The sequence below is a fragment of the Atractosteus spatula genome, chromosome 12, assembly GCF_055471065.1.
Source record: "Atractosteus spatula isolate fAtrSpa1 chromosome 12, fAtrSpa1.hap1, whole genome shotgun sequence".
In the NCBI taxonomy this organism is placed as follows: Eukaryota; Metazoa; Chordata; class Actinopteri; order Semionotiformes; family Lepisosteidae; genus Atractosteus; species Atractosteus spatula.
The window spans coordinates 31188070-31211025 of record NC_142717.1 but is presented as its reverse complement, the minus strand read 5'-3'; the positions used below and the strand labels follow the sequence as shown (position 1 = coordinate 31211025).

General features: G+C 41.7%; 1 protein-coding gene across 2 annotated transcripts in view; it reads right to left on the bottom strand.

Annotated features, from left to right (window-relative positions):
- The window catches only part of slc66a2 (solute carrier family 66 member 2), a 38228-nt gene that overhangs the window by 8059 nt on the left and 7213 nt on the right, over window positions 1–22956 (bottom strand). Inside the window, exons 4-5 of one of the 2 annotated variants that reach the window (XM_088929513.1) lie at window positions 22639–22689; window positions 7587–7803 (exon numbers count right to left, since the gene is read on the bottom strand). In XM_088929513.1, coding sequence (XP_088785639.1) covers window positions 7587–7803; window positions 22639–22689 — 268 coding nt within the window. The remainder of the gene's footprint in view (window positions 1–7586; window positions 7804–22638; window positions 22690–22956) is intronic. The other variant, XM_088929514.1, reaches the window with a different exon arrangement.

Below are 22956 nucleotides of genomic sequence, written 5' to 3'. Positions count from 1 at the left end.
GTCTGTAACTGGAACAGAAGGGAACTGTTTGAATTGGGGTATCAACATGGATTTTCATACTGTTTTAGCCCACATTCTCAAGCCCAAGGAATACCCAGGAAGAAAGAAAGAAAAGGCTCTGGCCTTAGGCCTTGGTTGCGTAAAATATCTTGCGTTGGACACTGTAGGTATTCCTTTCAAGACATACCCTTACCCACAAGACACACTTAAGGGCAAAATAAAGACGCATTTTGCAACCAGCCACAGCCCCATGATACAGGAGACAGCAATAGAAACTTTAAAGCTCTTTGCTTTTGCTACCTCCACCATATAGACGTCCTTCAGGAGTTCTGGTCCCTCCCGAGGTTTCAGGGAGATAGAAACAGCCTCCCAGTTCATAGCACTTTATAATCCATTTTGGGTCACTAGCTCAGTGTTCTTGCATCAATTATACTGAAGCAGCAAAAAATGTCTCATGCCTGGTTGTACACGATAAGCTGTACGTATCAGGTGCTTGGTGTTTAAGAGATTTATAGAAAGGGCTGCAGCTCTTAAAAGAGAAAGAAAGAAACCCTGTGCAATGGGACTTTTATTTGTTTGCCTGTAATTGCATATGAATTGTTCCTCCTCCTGGCTATTGTTCACTTTCAGGCCATTGACAAAAAAAAAGTGTTACATAAGATATGAGCTTAGAGCTGAATTTCAAACTGAAACTCACAGTACCAAAATGTAGTTTTTTTTCCCCAATTGTGTATTTTATTCAAACACATTTTGGAGCTATTAGGTGGAAAAACAAGTTGTTGCAGGTATTCCAACAATATGGATAAGGTTCCAAACTCAAAGAGCTGGTTATAAAATCATATGAATTTTGAAAATTGTCTGTAAAATCAAATGTTATACATCAAAAATGGAAAGTATGGTGAACACAATAATAAAATAAATTAAAACTGTACCTCCTTAAGTAAAGAATGAAACGTGGACACTTCACATTACACTGAGCAACTTGTTCGACCAGCGTTTTACCATTGAAACTGATTAAGTGCTGTGCTTGCAGACAGGGGTGACAAACAGCGTTTAAAAACACGGCAATACAAAAAAAAAAGGACCCCAGTGAAACCAAGGATATCGCAGTCCTGTTGTAAAATCTCAATTGCGGCGCAAAGAAAACGTCAAACCACCTCAACACGAAAGAGCCACAACAAAGCAACTCTACCACCTCTGCTGTGAAGAGTGTTGGCTCTCGTCCTCACCCTTAGTGGGTTAACAGAACATCTCACCATCTCACTACCAAGCTCTCCGAAATCCCCGAACCCTCCCGATGTGGTTGAACAGGTCAAGGTGGGCAACGTCAGATGGATGGATAACAGATGAATTGACAGATTAGACAGACGATCGATGATAAATCATTTTCTCTTTAGTAAACTTATTGAGATTGATCAAAGCTGTGCTTGCGAAGGTGTTTGTGACTACCTCTTTTAGTGTCAAACCAACATTTCTGCAGTCACACATCACTGCCTAGCCCATTATGAAACGATCGGTCAGCCCATGCCCCAGGGGTGTGCACACAGCAGACTGGAGTAACAGCAGTCAATCAGGCAATCCTTCTAGGACCTTTCTTAAATCCATCTTTCATGGAAGCAGCGAGCATCTCAAACAGCACCCGAACACAGCAGCCAACAAGATAAGACTGAAAACTTTGAACCTTTTTAATTAAAAGACTCTATTTGTTTAACCACACATAGACATCTGGTGCATATTGAGATGTCTTCTACATCTTTGTCGTCAGAAAGGTGTAAAGAAGAACACACACACACACACACACACACACACACACACAGCAATTCTTTAAAGAGAGACTATTTCAAATACAAACAGGAATTTTTAAAATAACATTTTCTCTCATAAGCCTATACCTCCAGGGTCATTTAAAACTTGTTACTCTGGAACATCTTTTTTTTTTTTTACCCTTTCACCTTTGTTCCAATCTGTTAACCAATATTGTGTGTGTGTGTAAGGGGGGTGTATAGAGCCTGACAAGTCTTCCCTTGAATAATTCATCAGCCGCCACAACCTTAGCCCTTTGATTCATCAGGCAAACTTTCAATAACTTGACTCCAGCCCTCTCTCTCTGTTGCCTCCTCAGAAGTGCCACACGTCTTGTTGGCCAGATTTGAAACACGAACGCGCCTCGTAATTTGTTGAATTACCGAAGCACTGACCTGTGCATAATGATAAAGGAAAGGAAGAGGCTTTTTTCAGGATCATTTCTAAAAGCCAATACAAGGCAGCGAGCTTCTGAGCAACACATTATGCACTGCAACTCAGTGTGGGTCACAATACCATGCTGAATTGTGAATACATTTCTATTTTAGGAATTTGCAGACCAGAAAATAAGGAGCCAGGATATTTCTCCCGGGGGTCTCTGAACCCATTTCTGAAGTGGCAGGGATCGCCTCGACCTCCCTGCAGTGGAAAATCTCAAGCGAGGAGGGATTCTTTCAGCTATTTAAAACAAAGCCGATAGAAAAGCAATAAGGCTGACATGACACTAAATAAGGCAGTGTAGTGATTACCCTTTTAAGCAGAGTCCTTATATGGATCCAGGCAGTCTCCCTCAATGATTCATTATCATACAGGTTCAGAAGTGGATGCCTGAGGTCTTTGCTTTGATCTGGTGGCTGCACTAACCAGACCAAAAAAAAATGCATTAAAACTGCCCCCCAACCACCCTGTCAGAGAATTCACTCTAGTTGGGGGGGGGGGAAACATTTTAATGAATATTACAACAATTATTTACAGGCAGCAATTAAAATCTGAGCTTTGAAAAAAGGATTAAGATGACTTTGCCGCTTGTACCATGTAATGAAGCCGTCACTCACGCTACAGTCTCTCTTTTCCTTTTTTTCCCCAGCACATAATATGAGGAAAGAGGAATGAAAATGAGAGAAAAGAGCCTCCGGCAGTGGCCTCTCAAATAGGCTATAGGCGTTTTGCACCATCTAATAAGAACAGACAGACAAACATAATTGTTATCCCAGTCTAATCTTCCTCCTCTGATTTACATGGCTACCTAAAAGATTTCACAAAGCATTCACATTAGCTGTGGCTAAGGAACACAAACAATAATGCAGCACATCAACCAGGCAAAGAACCGAGCGGGCGAAGAAACTTTCCACAACATGGTGAACTCCCAAGAAACGGAAACAGGCACTTGTTTCACACACCTCGGCGAGATCTCGCCGTTGCCCATATTTTGTTTGATATTAACTGGTGGCCTGTAAAAAGCTCGGGCTCTGACACAGATGAGGAAGCAATAAAAAAAAACAAAACCCTGTGCATACGTCCCCTAGCAACAGACCACCGACAATCATCACAGGCCTAGTTACACTGGCTTAACCATGCAGCCGGCTCCGAGAAACAAAACACCTCAAAGATAAAACACCACTTCTGCATCTGGTGCTGCTTTCTCCTTGCTTTACAGGGTCTGCAATTGCTTCAGGGACTCAATGCTTTTGTTGTATTCCACAGAACACCTGTAAATCGTATTTAACTTATAAGGCTAGTTTAGAAACCATATTAATTCAACAATTTGGAATCACTGAAGTGTATGCATGGAGGTGGAAATTAAAGAATGCCTAGGATGGTATATGGAGAAAAGTAAGCTCTAACTAGATTACAGATTCAAACACATAATGTATTTCTCTGTTACTAGTCACATCTTAAAAAGCAAACCATAAAACATGATTTGCTGTTAAAAAGTTTTAAATCTATGCACTGACAAAATATGTGTGACAAAATGCTGTCTGCTCCTCTTCAATCCAAGTTTTTCCATGGAGAACAGTCATGACTTGGGTTTTACGAAATATCACTGAAGCCATGACAGTTTAATTTCATCAATTTCCCTTCGGGATCAATAAAGTCTTATCTATCTATCTAATTTGGATTTTAAAAGACTGGGCTATTGTATAATTGTACTTCACTCCCTTTTGTCACAGGACTTCATCCTTGTCTTACACTCATGACCAGCCCAGAGTAGCTGCCATTAGTTTTGATGACCATGACAAATGAATGTAGCTAGATGTACAATAAAAGATCCATCTAACTGTGAATCAACAGTAATAAATTGAATAAATGGAATAATGGTGTTCTCTGTTCACTTCAGAGCACAATGCACCAACACATGACTGTCCCATACAAGAGAGTATTTACTGTTTATACTGTACACAGCTGAAGATATGGAGCAAAAGAGATAGTTCTCTTTGCACAAAACGTCACATGGAAAGTAAGAATATGTACATGAAACCATAGTTCCATGTAAAAATACACCACAGATAACAGATGCCAATGGGAGGGAGTGGTGAATAAAGTGATGTCTTTACCACGGAAAAGCCTCTGAGAATCCATCTACCACACGTGTACCAGATGTGCACATGGAGTGTGAGGATAAACAGACGTAAAAAATAAATAAAACCAGTTTCTCACCTTTCCAAATTCCCTCTCACACTCATTTGTGAAGGAGTACAGGACTAACTTGGGTAGGCAGCTAGGTGGCGCTGCGTTTTCATATGCCTAAACAACGGAGTTCTAGCCACATTGCTCAAGGGTGCTACGTCTCAGACAAGATTCGAGCAATGGAACAAAAGAGGCCTGTGTTCCTTACCCATAATCGGGAACGGGCCATTTGAACTCGTGTTGAACTGTGTGGTTCGACTGCACAGAAATGAACTATAAATAGCTGCTGCAGTGTTAATGTTATTCTTGTGTCTGATATTAGATAACACTGGGATGCATGACTGGATTATAAGTAATCTGCCTTTTCTTGGACAAGTTAGGAAGTTGTCTGTGGTCCAGGAAAAACTCTTCTATGAGTGCTTCTACCAGTACAGTGCCCCAGTATGGCAACAAGGGTCACTGTACTGTAGGAGGTGCTGTCCTTCGGATGAGACATTAAACCGAGGTATTTGGTCATGAACTATCCCCCGGCACCGTTCCTAAGAGTAGGAGTGTTGACCTCGATGTCCTGGCTCAATCCCACTCTGGGTTCATTCAGTCTGGCCCCACTAAAGCTGCCAACTGACGAAGCAATGTCTTACTTCACTAATCTGATCCAAAAAGAATGTAGGACGCAAGCACAGAATGGCCCCTGCACATCACCTAGGATTATTATATCACCCTGCCCCTAGCTGATGGGAAACTCTTAGCTATTCTCAAAACCGACATTTTAAGAGCGTATCTGCTGAAAGATTCTCTTGACCCTACAGAGGCACAGGGTTATAGCTAGTTAGAACACCACTATAACTGTGCCAAGAAGCTGTTGAATAATGGGATTTGCTTCATATTTGTGGAATTATTTTGTTTTATGCTTTTAATTTTAAATGTTTAGCCCACTGTTTGTGAAGACTTTTCAAACAATATCTAAAAGAAAATCACAAAAATGCTAGTTATTTTGCAACAGTAAGCATTCCAGTGCAAAAGAAATATATCATATTAAAACCTCAGGCTCGCTGAAAATCTACAGTTTGAGGGTTAAACGGTGAAATTGCGTGCACACAATTTGCAATCAAAATCATTCATCAAAATACACCAATATAAATAATAAACTCAGTCACATAGCTATTTATCACTGCACGTTTTAATTAACTGTCAAACAAGACTGAATTTCCCTTTGATGATAGACACCATACACAGTTTATAACTACAGCATGTCTACTTAAATCATCATGCAGATAAGGTGAAGCACTACAAGAATGTGTTGAGAATATAAAACAATGGCGCCTCATCCATTTGTAATGCTGCAAAGCACTTTCAAATTTTGGGCTCAATTCTACGGGTTTCGGTACTGACATAAGGAAACCAGTTGTCCTGGTGATAATGTCTGGGGAAGTCACCTGCTGTCTTCCCCAGACATGCTGTCGCCCAGAATTTAGCACAACCTGCAGACAAGCCCTAAGACTCTCAGTCTGAGGAGCCGGTGTCACTCTAGGCAGAATACAACCGAAGGGTAAAGACAAAGGCCAGGAGAAAAAACAGCGGCACAGCAGTCAGGGTAAATTTCTTAAAATTCACAGAAGGTACAGGTATGGGAATTCTTCTGTACTTTTATCACAAGATGCTTAGATTTTAAAATCTGTTCGTAAAGTAAACTGCACATCTTTCGATCAGTCTTGTAGGATTCAACTAGGTAAATCCCAGTAAATTTCTGTTTGGAGAGTATGCTGAGTAGGATCTTTTTTACATTTATAAGAATAAAGCTCCCTTTTTATTCTATTTGGTATTTGGAACTCATTTGCAGACTTATGAATTGCTTCCCATTCGGTAAAAGGCTGAGGCCAGGCATTGACAGTCTTGAACATATTTTTGTGCACCTGTCTGCATGCTCACAAAATGACGTTATTACACACATAATGGGCTGGACTTGGTCCCACTCTTGGGGATGATGTTGGGGGGGGGGGACAGACTGGAGACAAGGAGGTAATTACAAACTACCAGAGATGTCTATTTGTGCTTTCCAAATTCCAAGCTCTTGCACAATCCAAAAACCAAACTAGCAGGGGTATTTTTAAAGCACTTAACTATAGTGCAAAGACCTAAAAATAAAAAAGCACCATTATTCACTAGGGTAATTAAATACTAAAGCCAGTTGATATGGTGGGAATATATGTGTTGTAATCTTCTGCCAACTCCCGATACCACTTCTTGCTCCAATGAGCTACAGCGTACCAACAGAACAGCAGTTCTGCGCAGAGGGACAGTCGCTCACTCTTGCTCTTAGTTTGAATAAATGGACAACAAAAGCACTCAAAGACCATTGAACACTCTTATTTACTACTTATCGGTCTTAAAGCAAGTCATTACAGATAACTTAAGAAAGATGGCATGGAAATATACTTTTGCAGTTCTACACAGATCTTTGGCCTTGCAGGAATATATATTCACACCCCATCTAAAATTACATTAAACTGAATTTAATAAGAAAAAGGAAATGTCAAATACTATGATCATCACACAAAGGACCAAAATGAGATTTGGCAATATTGCACCAAAATGTCCTTTCAATCATGTATAAATGTTACATCTGTGCACAAACTGTAGAAATTAAAAAAAAAAACATCAAAAGTAAGCCCTGAGCCAAATGTTGAACCACAAGAAAACTTTTTGTGTATGAAAGCAAAAACAGAGGGAAATGAGAAGGAAATGAAATTACATCCAAAGACAGTGAGGAGCAGCTGGACTTCGTCTTCATGATGATGCCAGACCAAACTGAGTGGCCTATCAATTTTAATTCAAATGGCATACAATCAACATTTACAGCTGTACTCACTTTATGCATGAGTTGCTGACGAACATTACATGAGTTGTTACTTCAGAGTAATAGGTACAGTAAAATCCTTGAGGGACAATGTTTTCTCCCACTTTCTGAACTCTTTTTTACTTAGCTGGGCAAAACACGTGGCTTTTAACTGAAGGCAATGTAAAAGAATCTCTGAAACCAGGAAGCTGGTCAAGACATTAAAGCCAACAGCTTAACTACAAGAAAGGATCTCCATGTCCAATACATAAAGTAGGGGTTTATACAGGACTGGGTTAGGGATTGTCTGTGATCCTACCTCATGCCCTCTGTGGACTTGTTTTGGTAATTGCGGTAGAGTTGAGGGGTCCCCAGCATGGCCTCGGTGAACACAGCCAGGAAGCCCAGCGCTTCCACAAAGAGAATGGAGTCCAGGAAGAGGTAGGTTATGTATGCAGCTACAGCAGTGAATGCCAGCACGCACTGCAGATAGTCTACAAACCCGCTCCACAGCCAGAAGTACTTCCACTCAAAATCTGAAACAAAAGGGAAAAAGATGTGTGAAACAGCACCCAGCACTTTAAGTTATTAATCTAGTTTGCCTAATGAAGTTAGTTTAGCCAAGCATGTCTGAACTAACAAATGGCATCCAAAAGGGAGGACTGCTGACTTGTGTGGTTCAGACTGTTTTGCAGACTCCTCACATGTGTTAAAAGCAATTTCATGGCTGATTCTACACACATTTCGAGAGGAGCTACAGTAAACGTGAACATAATCGCTTTCAAAACTCGATAATCACAAGTTAAACACCCAGCAACAGAAACATCAATTCCATCAAAATGAAGTGAAAGTGAAATCGGACATTTTTCCAAATGTTCTCCAACACGGTCAAACGTCCAATAGCATCCGTGTGCACCACTTACCGCAATGAAAATCAAGACTTTGGATCAAATATTCTGCTTCCCTTACCAAATAAATACAGAGGAGATAACACCAGGTCACAGAGATGCATTTGGATTCCAGCCATTTTCATTGTTTTTTCAGTCCTTGCTGAGTATGTCATTACGCCATATCTACTGGCAGGGCAGAGGTACAGAGCAACGTGAATAAGGATGAGGAAAGGCAGAACACATTAACCAGTTAATAAATCCACCAAAGGTACTATATTCCTTTATTTTACCGGCTGAAGAAACCCTGATGCAGCAGGTCCATAACTAGACCAACTACGGTAACTTGTTCAAGGGTACAACAGGAGTGTCCCATCAGGAATTGGATCCCAGTATCCTCCAGAGTTTAAAATCCCAATCACTGCAAGTCATAATAAATCCCACTCCCAACAACAGGAATCAAACAGTTCTACATTTTGACACCCCCAAACTAGCAGGCTCAATTGGTCCGAGTCACACTTCACACCTCCGCGACCCGCTGTTGTGCTTAACGTTGCTTTGCCTTCCCAGGACACCTGTTCCCAGGGGATGTCTATGAACACTCGGCAGGCACTAGAAGCAGGCCACCCTCGCGGTCCTCCGACATCACCCTGACCCTAACGCAGGCTCACCCGAAGACCTGTCAAACTGCTGCATGTGACCAGGGGGCTTTCCTATCAAAGGTAAGGGTATTTGAGGGTTTCCAAAACTTTTGCTTAGCCTAATGAAAGATTATTCAGGACTCTTTAAAAACTCACAGGCTGTTTTACAGATATCCACGTAGCGGCAAACCAAAATAAACAGAAGAACAGTTTGACCAGAAACTAGGACGTAGCACTGTTTCTGCATGGGATTGCGGCAATCCTTACTTCTTATGTAATGTAGGTCGGTCAAAATACTTTGTGTTGTTTAGATGATAACCCGCTAATGGGAAGAAATGGAAATAGGTCCAGTAATGGATTTGGGGATTACATTCAAAGCCATGCTATCAATTACACTGCAGATAAAATGATTTCCCACAGAAGAAGAAAAAAACAAAAAAACAATCTGATGCAACTTAAGGCTAAATGAAGCATATTTAGAGGATTTTGCAAACATTCACAATCACTTTGAAATGCTGCACTGGTCACCTTGGCACTCGGTTAGCCTTCTGTTTAATTTCCTGGTCTTAAGCACCTAGTTCTTCAAGTAAGGAAACCTTATTTGGTTCAGAAATTAGGTAGGGTGATCAAGGCTGCTGTACTGTTATTCCTTTAACAACCTGGGACCAGCTCCTGAGCATTTTTGCTCTGACGATTCAGGGTGCACATCTCCATGACTCTACAATCATGGAGGCCATGAGGCCAATCATGGCCTCCTAATAATCCCCCTCTATGAATTGGCTTCATCACTGTTCTCCTCCCCACTGATAGCTGGTGTGTGGTCTGTGTTCTGGTACACTATGGCTGCCGTCGCATCATCCAGGTGGGGCTGCACATTGGTGGTGGTGGAGGAGAGTCCCCATTACCTGTAAAGCGCTTTGAGTGGAGCGTCCAGAAAAGAGCTATATAAGTGTAAGCAATTATTAATAATTAATTATAATGTCCCCATGCAGGCAGCTGCGCTGAGGACAGAGGAGGGCTCTGAACTTGTAACTGCAAGGCTGAGGGGGTTCAAATCCCAGGTGGAGCAGTGCTACTGTTATCTCTGCCCCACCCTGGTCTCTCCACACAGGCTTTTAGTCACAGCCAGCATCAGATCCAGGGCCTCCAGGAGGACTGCTGGAGAATGAATAAATGGAAATGCAAATGCTGTGGTGCCCTTAAACAGAATATTTCAAAATGCCCATATAAATGGGTACAAATGTCACCTTGCTCTGGATAAAAGCATTGGCTAATTAACCCTTACAGGGTCGAGTGCCTCTCCAATCACCTCCAGCAGCCAGAACATGCCAGCCCTGTGCTACATTGGCACTTAATGGTGGATTTCCATTCACAACCCCTGTATGATGTCACAGGTGGCAAGACATAACCCAGAGGCTTTGGTGACTGAGGTGATGTTAAGAATTCTTCACCCACTCAGTATAACGTTGTGGTACAGTATAAGATGTTCAGTGAAATAACTCCTTGCTCATTTCATGGATAGTTCCTTTTGGGGCAGTATACAATACAAATATCAAAGAAAACATCTACTTTATCAAACCTTTTTTCCTTTTTCTTCCCTTGCACATACTGTTCAGCCCAATAATAGCAAGGAGCTTTGAAAGAATTTGAAGCGTCTGCGCACAAGCCTTTTCATGTAACCCGAAGTGACAGCGGTTTCGGACCGCCGCGGATTCTCCCCAGGGCGCGCTCTGTAATCTGCGCGCGATGGTGTACTGGATTTGAAAGAGCTGTGAGACACTCATCCAGCCACAGCATGCAAGCCGTGTAGCAATGCACTGACTTTTAAATCCAAGCCAATTTCCTTTGTGGCTTTCGTTATTAAAATTCAATATAAATAATACATTTTTTTTTTGCACAGAATGATTTAACAGGTGTAGGCAGCAATTTTAATTTTTTAAAGGCTTTTTTTCCCCCTCGCTCTTTTCTTGCTGCCTCCACTTCCCGTTATTTATTTCAATCAACATCGGCACCAGTGCTCATTTGAGATGTTTTGCAAGCTGAAAGCTCTGATTTGCACTGTTAGAAGCAGCCCTCCTCGCGACTGCTGATCTAAAGGGTCTGACTTGGGGGAGACGGGGTATCCAGGTGCAGCAGGGCTAAACATATCCTACCATACCTGTGACATTTCCCACCGCTGCCACACAGCACCCAAACGATTTTAATCATTACATACAACTATAGAAAATATAAAAACAGACTCAAAGAATGTAGTGGTGAATATTGGATCTCCACAACCTCATTTGTTAATGTATTTGAAGATTCGAATACAAGAACTCTTGTACCCTCTCAGGAGACAAGGTGGCTCCTCTGTCATGCCCACCTGTACAGCCATTCTCCACAGCACCCATTAGCTGAAGGAGTGCCGGACCTCTCCCTGTTGTCACTATGAGCCACCACTGCGCCATGAGCAGAGAGAAGGCCTACTAGGTGGTTCCAACCCTATCTCTCTGGGAATCAGCCACTGCTTGGAAAATCCCAGCCTTCCCAGAAGGTGACCCGAGCCAGACTTGAACTGCTGACTCCCGGTACCCAGCCAGTGTTCCAGGCAAACACCTTTCCCAGAGCTGCACCCGGGAGCTTGGAGATGGATGCTCCTGTTCCATGAAATGTGCGTTATACAAAGTCAAATCTTTGGCATCGACATGTACAGAGGTTAAGGACAGAAAACGGTTTTGACTGTCGATCCCACAAGCAACAGGGAAGGGATTTTGCCTCGCAAAATCAACAGGATGGCAGTATGTTCATGATATGAGTTTCTCTGAAAGCTCAAAAATGTTCTATTTTATTTACCGTTAACAGTGTGCACAAAAATGTCAAGAGTTTGTTCATATATTGAGACTGAAATGACAAAAAGCAACATCTACCTTCTCTACCAGTTTAACCTTTTCTTTCTATAAGAACAACATATGTCTGCCATTATGCTTAAGAAATCATTTGCAACGTCTGTAAAATGTTTTCAAATGAAGAGACCAGTAACATTCAAGACAAAAAAAAAACACTGCCCCGAGTCTCTCTGCAGGTGTGGTATCCAGAGCTTTAGAATAATCAGAAGAAAATAAACTGTTCAGAGAAAGCTAAATAATTAGTATGCAGACATCCTAAGGTGATTTATCAACCTACACAAACATCCTCACCAGCTGCACTGCTTTCCTAGCAAAAGGAGGACATACTGGGCTGCCATCAAATCTGGACAGCTCCTGCATCAACTGTAATACAGCGTACTTAAAAAAAATTACATTTCCCCTGCCTGAAGACGGGGAGACTGAATCTTGGGATGCAATTCACTCAATCTCCTTTATGGTACAGACTTTCCAGGGTTTGAATGGTACTGTACACAGACAAAGCAACATACCACTGGAATCATTTTCCATCACAGAAAACGACCATCCCTGCAGTCCTTGAGATCCACTTAAACAGGCAAGGGAGGTCAGACAAGTCTTGAATGATCTGCACTCAGTGCGGAACGAATGATGTCCTTGGTTCTCTCTGCGTGTGGCGACAGTGTCCACTGCAGTAAGAAGAAATGCCACTCAACTCCCCGAGCTCAGGGGGCAACTTGACCAGGAGAGAGTTGCGAGACGCCACAAGGCTGATTCATCCCAATTTATAATTTTGCCCCCCAAAAAAGATAAAATCCCCCATTAGGCCAGAGCCCTGTCCCACTGCTGGATAAGACCTAAGCCACTGTTGCTGCATTGCCCTTTCATTCCATTAACTGTTTCCACAATCGCACTGTGAAAGTCTCATTTTCACCACAAGTGTCCAAGACACTGACAGTGTCCGTTTACTGATAATAAACTGGTCATTAAGGAGACGCTTATATTCAAAATAAGGTGAAGAGGCCAGGGATTGAAATAACAAAAGCTTGGTTTTCCTCCTCATCCGAAGGACATTTCAGTGTAGTAGCTCCCTCCAAAAAAATAGCAAGATAGTATCAAAACACAAGACTTGAACCAAAAACCTCCTAATGTACTTCAGTATCCAGTGGACATCCTCTCCTCTAGGTGGAAGGAAAGGCTTAATAACATTTGAAATCTTCCGTCAAGACACGATTAGACAAACATTTGTGTCCAATGTCACAACAAGTAAATCATTCAGCCAGAAAAGACAGTGACAAAACAAAATTTGACGAGCGGACTGCAAGGGCAAAAGCCAGGTATTACACCATAGAGCTGGAGGTAACAGCCTGTGCCAAGAAAGTGACTGTGAACAAAGCAACTGTGCACCAAAAACGTAAATACAGAATAGTGAAATAATTTGTGCCAACACCTCTGCCTCAGCCTGAAGCTTGATGATGGGGCCTGATGAAAACAGGCTTTTGGTTAAACCAAAATCGAACCGGAAGATATCAAGTTCATATCATTTTTCACCACCTGGAGGGACATTTCCAAACAGAGTTCTTTATGACAATTAAGTTAAGCCACAGAGTGCATGGCACTAATCTGTGAAACAACCACATTAAAGTCACAATATCGCATAAGACTCGGCAGCGGAACCTGCTTAAAAAAACTAAAGCCATTACATTATAGAACGTCTTTAGGAAAATCAATTTTTAAAGACTTTTTTTCAGTTAAGCTAAAAGAGGGCTAAAACAAATCAGTAACAGAATGGCAGTTACTGGAGTGTGTAAGAATAATGACTTTTACAGAGCCTGCACATGCAGCTGAAGAGCGGAACAACCAACTTCAAAGCAGCAGCAATTATTAAATGATTTAACTCCTGTAGAAGTTGGCACAAATGCAGTGCTGATTATTGCAATTTTATTTAGCCCTCGTACAACACGAGCCAGTATAATGCCAGCCTGACTCAACCTTCGCACATAGCCTATGGCATCTTTATCACAGCATACAGACCCTGAACCAAGTCAACAGGAAACCCAAACTCAGACCCTGCCAGGTCCTTAGGATGGTTGATGATTACTTCGGACAGAAATGGCTCAAATACATTTTCCAAAGGCAGCTCAGCTAAACTCCTTGAAAAGCACAATTAGTGAGAGTGGCTGGAGATTACACAGGTAACAGCACCCAACTGAATTAGCCTCTTACGCATTAAGTTAAGTATTACTCAAAGTATTTTACAGCATAAACATACAGACGTGTTCACAGAAAATCTTGTTTTCAGAAGAAAAGCCCTATTGCTTTAGGAGTGTTATGGAACACGGCCTAACAAGTTTGGTTTTGTTTCCCCACACAGCAGCAAACATGCTGACAAAGCAAATGAAAATCACCGTGTCGCCTCGTCACCCTGTTCTAATGTGCTTCACGGAGCAAAGCCTCTGCGCTCGGCCTCAGCGAGTCAGCGGATTAAGGAGACGGGGCCTGGGGTAAAGGGCTGAGGCTCCTGTTCCGCCCCCTCCGGAGAGCTCGTTTCCTCCGCGCACGCATCCTCGCGGAAGGAGCCGCACTGCGCCAGGCCCGTAATAAGCCACCCAGCTCGAGGACACGGCGCGCGACAGAATGATGTGGTAATTTGTCTTCTCCCAGTCATGGCTGCTGTGCTACTTATACACACCAAGGAGCACAATGATGAATGAGCGTCCAAAAACACAACAAATGGAACAGCCCCTTCCCCCACACCTCCCACTAATGAGGAGGCAACACTAAGTGATTGAGCCAAACAGCTTTCAAACGGTGGAAAACAACTTCACAAAGCCATATTCAAAAAGGGCAGGAACTAAATTAGTGCTTTTTACCACTCAACATGTCCGACCATTATAGCCATTTGTTTTATTTAATGAAGGAAATGAGCAATTTTCCTTTAAATCCTCAAGATAGAGGATAAGGGATGCACAATAAATCACGGCCTAAATCTTTGGAGCACTGATGTCCCAGGGGAATCCAAACACAAGAGATTATCATCAGTACAGCTCTGTAAAACTGTTCAGCTTGCACTTTATTAAGAGTCCGGCAAGATTCAAGGACCAGCAATGGTATTACACTCAGGACTTGGAGCTTTAAATCCCACAAGGTCCTGTATAACTGGATATTGTGCTGGGATCTTAGTTAATGCTTTAACTCTTACATTTCCCTCAAGGCACTGAAATGCACCATGTAGTTCAGAACTGGATTAAGATACAAGTAGCATAACCAGTCATACCAAATAAAGCCGGGATCCTCTTTATGAGAAAATGATCAATAAAGCATGATGAACAAAGACACTTTTGATAATCAAATAAGAGAATGGAATGAGCCAAGCACTCATTCGCGAAAAGACGTGGTCTGAAAACAGAGAGTGGCAGTGGGGAGTTGCCAGTGTGGTTGCATAAGATAATCGAGCTTGACTAAGTATTGCAATCTGAAATCCTGCAGGTGAGCTTCTTTACTATGCAGGTGGCAAAAGTCAGTCCTACAGAGAACATTCCAAAGGTAAATCAAGGAAGCCGTTGACACATCATAGGCTTCATGGATGTAGCAGTCATCAATTGTGAACCATATCTGAAGCATGGAGAATAGAGTTTCGTAACAAATAGCTATTCTCCGGAGGACTGAAACAGGATAAATGATTATTCAATAACCCAGCCTGTCTAATATAAAGTAGGCCAACATCCATTTACTTGATTTGGAAGTTGAGGCACATACTAAAGCAAAAAAATACCAATTATAGACTGATAAGTTTTATTCCTATTACACAAAATGTTGTGGAAATAGTGCTTGCATCTAAACTAAAGGATTCAAAGCAATAGTCAAAATTAATTTAGAAATAGTAACTTATCTCACTCGCAAGAGTTCTTTAAAATGACAATGATGTATTCCAACAGAGCGTATGATACGGTATATTCTGATTTTTAATTTTGCTAACTGCAGGCAATAGCCATTAGTGATGTCACATAGTGATGTGAAAAATAAAATACACCCCCTTACGATTCTGTGGTTTTACATATTAAGACATATCTGACCTTCGACTAGTCCTCACCAAGTGCTACTTTTTGTTAAATAATGACAAACTAAAATTTCTGTGTTCTTTGTCACATGAAGTTGGATTTGTCTACAGTTAGGACTAGGGGAAGGTCAGATACGTCTTAATATGTAAAACTGTAGAATCTTAAGAGGGTGTAGTTTCTTTTTCACATCACTGTATGTATTTGGCTTAAGAACTGGTTAACGGCGAGAAATAACAATAAGTGGGGAACCACAGAGATCCACTCTTTCTGATCCACAAGAATGAACTCGAGTCCGTTACAGCCTGCAAATGACATATGAACACCGTCGATTCCAAAATAAGAGGAGTAGCAAACACTGAAGAAACAGCGAAGTAGAATAAAACTACAATTAAGAACTGTGCAAGCATTTGCAGATTACATTTAATGTGGAGAAGGGCAGGGCTTTTCACACGCCTAGCAGAAATATCAAATGGGAAACCCCAAGGCTGAGGAGCCTACTTTTGAAAACGACGTAAGTGTTTTTGTAGCTGTATCTTTTCTGCAAGTGCCACAGCACCACAGGCGCCACAGGCGAGTTAGTGCCGAATGGAGGAGCTGCGCATCTCTCACTTCAGCTTTACAATACAATGTGTCCCTTGGTGGCAATACAGATCAGACCGTGCTACTTTCTTATCTGTAAGGCTGTCTGGCCAAATGCCTGGGTTACAAAATAATCAGCCCATCTTGCACATTTGGTTAAACAACCCATAAATGTTTCGGTGAAGAGTGATAATTCCTTGCATTTATGCAGAGCATTTCATCCCAGTGCTTTATCCCAGCCTCCATACTGAGCCGTAGGACTGGATATTCTGGTCCAGAGGGAAGAGCGCCACCTACTGGTATTAGTTAGAGGATTCTGATCCTGGTACTGACCAGGCTCAGCCTCACTTCCGAGATCAGGCTAAAAGGTGGTAGTGCTGCAGCCAGAAAAGTCTTCTGCTTGAAAACCTAAAACACATGCTTCGGGTTTCTCCTTGGTGTCTTGTTCTTCATATTCAGGTGCTCAGTCAGTTCCATATCAGCAGAGAAGGCACCAAACAGAACGAGGGAATGACGTGAAGACTCTCAAACTATTTCTGCCGTTTCTTTGCCTACAGCTCTGACCCATGTTCCCTCTAAGCTGGGCGCGTCTGCGCGCGCACATGTTAGAAAACCAGCGCACATAGGAAACTGAACTGCGCACAAAAAAAATAATTGAAAAAAAATACGATGATAACACAAACATGGTCGACAATTGAAAAATGCTAAATTGACCACATGAGACTGGCTGCGAGAGGCCCAACTTGGCTGTGTGCATTATTATTGCTACTCGATAATCGATATCTTTGCTCTCGCAGTCTCATACCTCACTGCTCATGCTCGCTCGACCCTCAGTCTCTATGATTGGGTTAGTTGAATCGCTGTCCCGGTCTTTTGGATCTCTATGCTTCTATGAGAATGACTATATTAACAAAAAATAATTTCAGGTTTACAATTTTACATACACTCAATTTAATGCGCACAAGTTTTTGTCACTGGAAAAAAATTTGCACAACCTAAAAATGTTTGCGCACACAGGCCATTAAAAATTGGAGCATGGGCTCCGACACCTTTGCTCCCAAAAGAATGCAGTGAGGTAAAGGCTGATGGGGAAAGATCTGGCCATGAGATTCCTGGATCTGTTACAACGGTATAAATCTCATATGATGCTTTACGATGTTATCAGACACAGTATTCAGGAGCAGCAAACGTCTGCTCCAGCTCGCTTTCCCACACCAGATCTCTCCTCTTCAGGCACTGCCGTAATACAGCATACAGCATTCTCTGCACATTTATGAAGATGGTCTCACCTGCTTCGGTAATTTAAACTCCCGTGTACAAGTCAGATCAGACTGCTCAAATATTGCACAAAGATAAGCAGAAGCATTATCTCTCACTTACTGACAGTACAAGCTGATATTAAATGAATTGGGTGTAATGTGCCAGAAAATGTATGAGCAAGCCTCATGTTAATAAAGGAACAGAAGCCAAGGAATTGTGACCTGGAAAGGCTGTCAAACAGCACTTCTTAGTTAAAGGGACTGAGTAACATGTACAGTATTTGTATCCCACAGGACAGGCAGCCCAGCATTCCCTGGGATCAAGCACTCACATGAAGCTGCTGGAAACTTTACAGATGTGCCTTCCTCCAAGCAGAACAACAAAATGTTGCAGAAGACAAACAGTCGACGCTGTCGGAAAACTGTGTCATTTACACTAACGGGAGCCTCTCCCAGTTTAAACCTGTCACTAAGCACAGCTGATAATAGACACGGAGCGCAATGCAACAGCCAGGAACTAAAACAGTTTGTCATGTTGAACTGGATTTTGTTTTCGTGAAAGAGACACCGACGAAAAGTTCTTAAAAACAAAACTGCAGGGAAACTGAACAACACGAGCGTACTGTTAAGAATGGAATCCAATGTATTTCCTTCAAATGCAAAAGGAGAAAAAGATGTAGCCTTTTCTGTAGGAAACGGTGATACTTTCCTTACCCAGAACAGTAGAGCTTTGGAATATAGCTGATGAGTAAACCAGTCTGCAACCTGGACCAAAAATGCAGGGCAAGATTGCCCAAACAGTGGCTGGAAATTCATGAACCTGCTAAAAATATAAAACTTAAAATAAATATGCCCACCAGGAATCAGTCCTGACACACTAGAGCTTTCAAGATAAAATATACTGGCAGGTCTCTATCGCATAAGAAAAAAAACATTTCCATCACATGAACCTCAGGTGAATTTGCATACAACTGACAAAAAAGTGCTAGGACCTATTTTAGTATTCACTTAAAAAAACAAACTGTAATAAGAATAAAGCATGTGAAACTAACTGTTTCAATGTTGGAAAGGGGTTCAGAAAGCTGAGTATTCGTTTGTGTGTGGGCAGAAAAAAAAGCAAAAAAATATTGCTAGCATAACTGCAGAACCCTCTGTTTTTTCTACTTCTCACAGTCCATTTGCAACAGGCTACATTTTTGTACATATCCTTCATTTTATGGAGCAGTTTTTTACCACCACCAAGTGGACAACCATGAGAACTAATTCTGTAGTAAGGCAAGGACAATCTGCGCTTGACTGCAATGTTTTTAGACACGTTCACTTTCAGAGCTCTTTACAAACTGAGTTTTAAAACTTTTAATAACGATTTACACAAGAATTATGATTTGCTCACATATATTAACCTAAACTCTACAAGAAAATCAGTGAGCACAACTGAGGTTTCAAAACCATTTCAGGGTTTAAATAATCAAGAAGCTTTACTCTAACTTTCACAATGTTTTGCAAACTTGTTAGAGAAACACAGACAACACATTACCTGCATTCTAACAGCGAGAGAGGTTGAACGAGTGACAGGTCTCTGCACATGTACATAGAACACTGTGTACAGTACAGTACGGCTTACGATTACAAATGCTTTTATACAGGGTGGCACACAGCTCCGATTACACACTTGGGTGCTTTTGGTGTGAAGTCTGTACATTCTCTCTAGGTCCAAAAGTATTTTCCAGGATCTCCAGTTGCGTCCAACCTTCCAATGAAATTCTGCCTAGGTATAATTCAGAGATGCTGATTAACCCAAGTGTGCCTTCCACAGTGGACCGGTGAATGGTCTAGTGGTCCAACATTATACTGATAATTAGTCAGCAGGATCCATTACCAGGAATAAGCAGCTTTTAGATAACGAAGGGATGAATTTGCTTAAAATCTAAGCTTGCACACTGCTGTTAAACCATTTCCAGTAAAAATTGGGCTGTTGCAGAGCCCAAGGCTGCAAAACATATTGCACTTTCTGCAATGAGACAATTACTAATATTCTGACCATTTGTATTTGGTAAAGCAGAACCTGCTTTCGAATGAAAAATTCTGAGACTCAACAGAGCCCCCTGGTGGACAGAGTGTAAAGCTACTGCAGACTATTTTCTGTGGGGAAAATGCACAAGCGCCCAATGACGCAATAACTGTTTACACCAGACCAGTCAAAGGGGGGGGGGGTCTAACTGTGAGGGTCTGTCCAGGAGGGTCCAATTAGTACAGAACTCCACTTGTTATTGATGGCAGCCCAACTGTAGGTACCCCATACTGATTAAGGCCCAAGACACTCCTTCCCGTTGGATCGCTTTGACATGATGACATATAATACATGTCCTTTGGTCGATTGTGTGGGGCCCACATCTGAGCCCCACTGAATGACTTGTGGGATGATGTGTAACGTCTAGGGATCAGAGACCAGTGAACAGGCACGTTTGTCCAGGATCTACAAGAGAAATGGGGCGAAATCCTACAATACCGTTCCTGCATCCTGGAGCCAAGCAGGCACCATAGACGTCCAGCCTGGAATCACAGAGACAACAGTGATGGGATTTTCCTGGGCTGTGTTATGCAGCATTGTGTTGCAGAAGAGTCAGATATCTGGGGACCGCGCCGGATTTCATAAACTATTATACTACATGAAGTAATCGCCTCTGTAAAGAAACCAGACACTTGGAGACCCCTGATGCGATCCCCCTGTTGATCTGTCGGGTCATGCGTGTTCAATAAAATGGTAGTACAGTGAACAGGCAGAGACCCATCAGGGCAACAGTAACAACTGAGGTGGCTGTGTATGAATACTACATAGTTAAGGCCAAGGAGTCAGTGTCAGGAGATCCATCTTAATTCAAAAGCCCCAAATTTTGTCACTCCTGAGGAAGTTTCCCCTCTTACTCCACTATTCTAATTTAAGACAAAACTGAGGTCCTAATGTAAGTCTCTGCTGCCTCCATGTCACTATTATTCATATTGCTTTACTGCAACTACCTAATGACCAATGCATTGCCCCTCCCGATATAGCCTGCCTTAGCCACTTCAGATAAATGGGTCTGCCAACAAATTACTGGACAGAACTGAACCCAGAAGAAGACTACAACAGCCATCTTTCACAAAATACTGAGGTATTGGGTTTGTTCTTCTAAATCCTGAAGTTTACCAAGATTGGAGATCCAAACTCTTTACAGATGTGTTCCTTTCGTGAAATATAATGCTTTATGAGATCTGGTCCAGTCCACAGATATCTGACACTTCTATAACAGAATGCTGTATAACGCAACAAGGAAAATATCATTGCTGTTGTTTACTTAGACAGTTACTGAGGGTGATTGCCAAACCAAGGAAAGCCAGTGTTCATTTTTACATGCTTTGTACATTGTTGCCCTCTGGTGTCCAAGATGGTCAAAACACTATCATCTCCAACTGTCTAAATGCTTAATGTCACCAGCGGATGATTCGGTTCTGGAATTCGACGTTCAGACAACTGGGACAAAGATGAGTCTGACAAAAGGCCAGGACTATTTAATCATTTCTACTCAATGTTAAGAAATGAGAGATGCCAAAGGCAATCTGAAAATTATATTTAAAAAGAGTATTACATACTCAGCTCATTTCAAGCTGCAAAGGAACAAGTAAAGGTTTATTCCATGCTGAAAAGAGAAGAAAAAGAAACAACGTTTCGGCTGTGGAGCCTTCTTCGGGACAGGTTAACAGGTGCGTTCTGGGTCCTTCGATTGACTGGTTTGCCTGTTAGATAGTAAGTGACATTCTAGATAACATAGGGGATTCTTGGATCACTACTGTTTAAAAACAGCTCTCTGTCTGTCCTTTAGGCAGTAGGACCTCCTAAGAGGGCTACACAGCCGAAACGTTGCGTTTCTTTTCTTCTCTTTTCAGCATGGAACGAACCTTTACTTGTTCCTTTGCAGCCTGATGCAGCTCCCGACTTGAAGCATTTCAAGCTGGCTGTGGAACTTGCATTTGTTCTCACAATGTCCTTATTATTAAACTCTGCTCAGAGAACCATGGATTATGAGAGATCTCACATCCCAGTAACACAGGCTAATCACAAGTCTGCCTTGCTAGACAGACCACTTAGTCCATCAACCTGCAGAAAGTTTCAGTTTTAAATTTAGAAAGTCTTGATCAAAAGACAAAGTGTATGTAAGAGTTCTCTAACCCAGGCCTTCTTTTTATTCACGTGTATAAGCAGGTCCTACTGCCTAAAGGACAGACAGAGAGCTGTTTTTAAACAGTAGTGATCCAAGAACCCCCTGTGTTATCTAGAATGTCACTTACTATCTAACAGGCAAACCAGTCCATCGAAGGACCCAGAACACACCTTTTAACCTGTCCAGAATGTCTGTGATAGCCAGAATATCGAGACAAAACACCACAAACACAGAGAACGTGCACACTCCAATAGAACTCAGAAACCAAGAGCTGATAAGCAACAGCACTACTTGGTAAACCACTGTATCATCATTTCAGCAACTACTGTATACTGACGGCTACAAAACCAAAGATGAAAAAGATCACTTATAGTTTAGGAATAACAAAGTGAAAGGAAACATATATTATTTAATGTAAAAACAAATTTTAGGTAATCTTTATTCTGAAATGGACAAGCGATATGAAAACATTCAAGTATCATTATCTTCATTCAAGCTAATATATCAAAAAGAAAGTAGTGAATAGTATTAGAAGAAATTTGCCAGTACAATCTGAGATATTCCTACTCCTCAAGAGAGACACACTGAAGATTGTTACATTTTCACCTAGTGTGAACACACACAGCTATCAGTAGTGCATGCAGTGCAATCAGTCAGGGCAAGGATTTTGAAACAGAAAAGTCAGAAATCAGACAAAAACAGAAATCTTCGACAAGCTCAGTCAAGGTGGGGGATGTTATGTGAAGATTTCACAATGCTATGTTACAAAACATTCGGACAGACCAAGCATCATGCAGAATAATGTAAATGAAAGGAGCTGATGAACAGCCAATGGTGATCAGGGCTTCATGTCACACGGGGAGGAGATTCCAAGCAATACATACCCAGAAAGAGCCTCTTAGGGACTTTGATCTCTTCATCCTTACTGTCTGTTGCTACAGACAAAAGCAAAATAAGAGAAAGAGAAAGAAAACAAGCTTGGTTTGTAATACAGTGATCCCAAAAAGAAAAGAAGTTAATCACGTGGTTTAGAAACAGCCCAAAGCACAGCTCCATTTGATACTTATGTACAATTTTCTATCCTGCAGAGAAACTTAAAGCAAGGTAATAATTGTTCATCACAGAAAGGAATATTAACATCACACCCTAGGCATACATGTTCACATCAGCAGAATTACATGAAATAAAAACTCCTACACCAC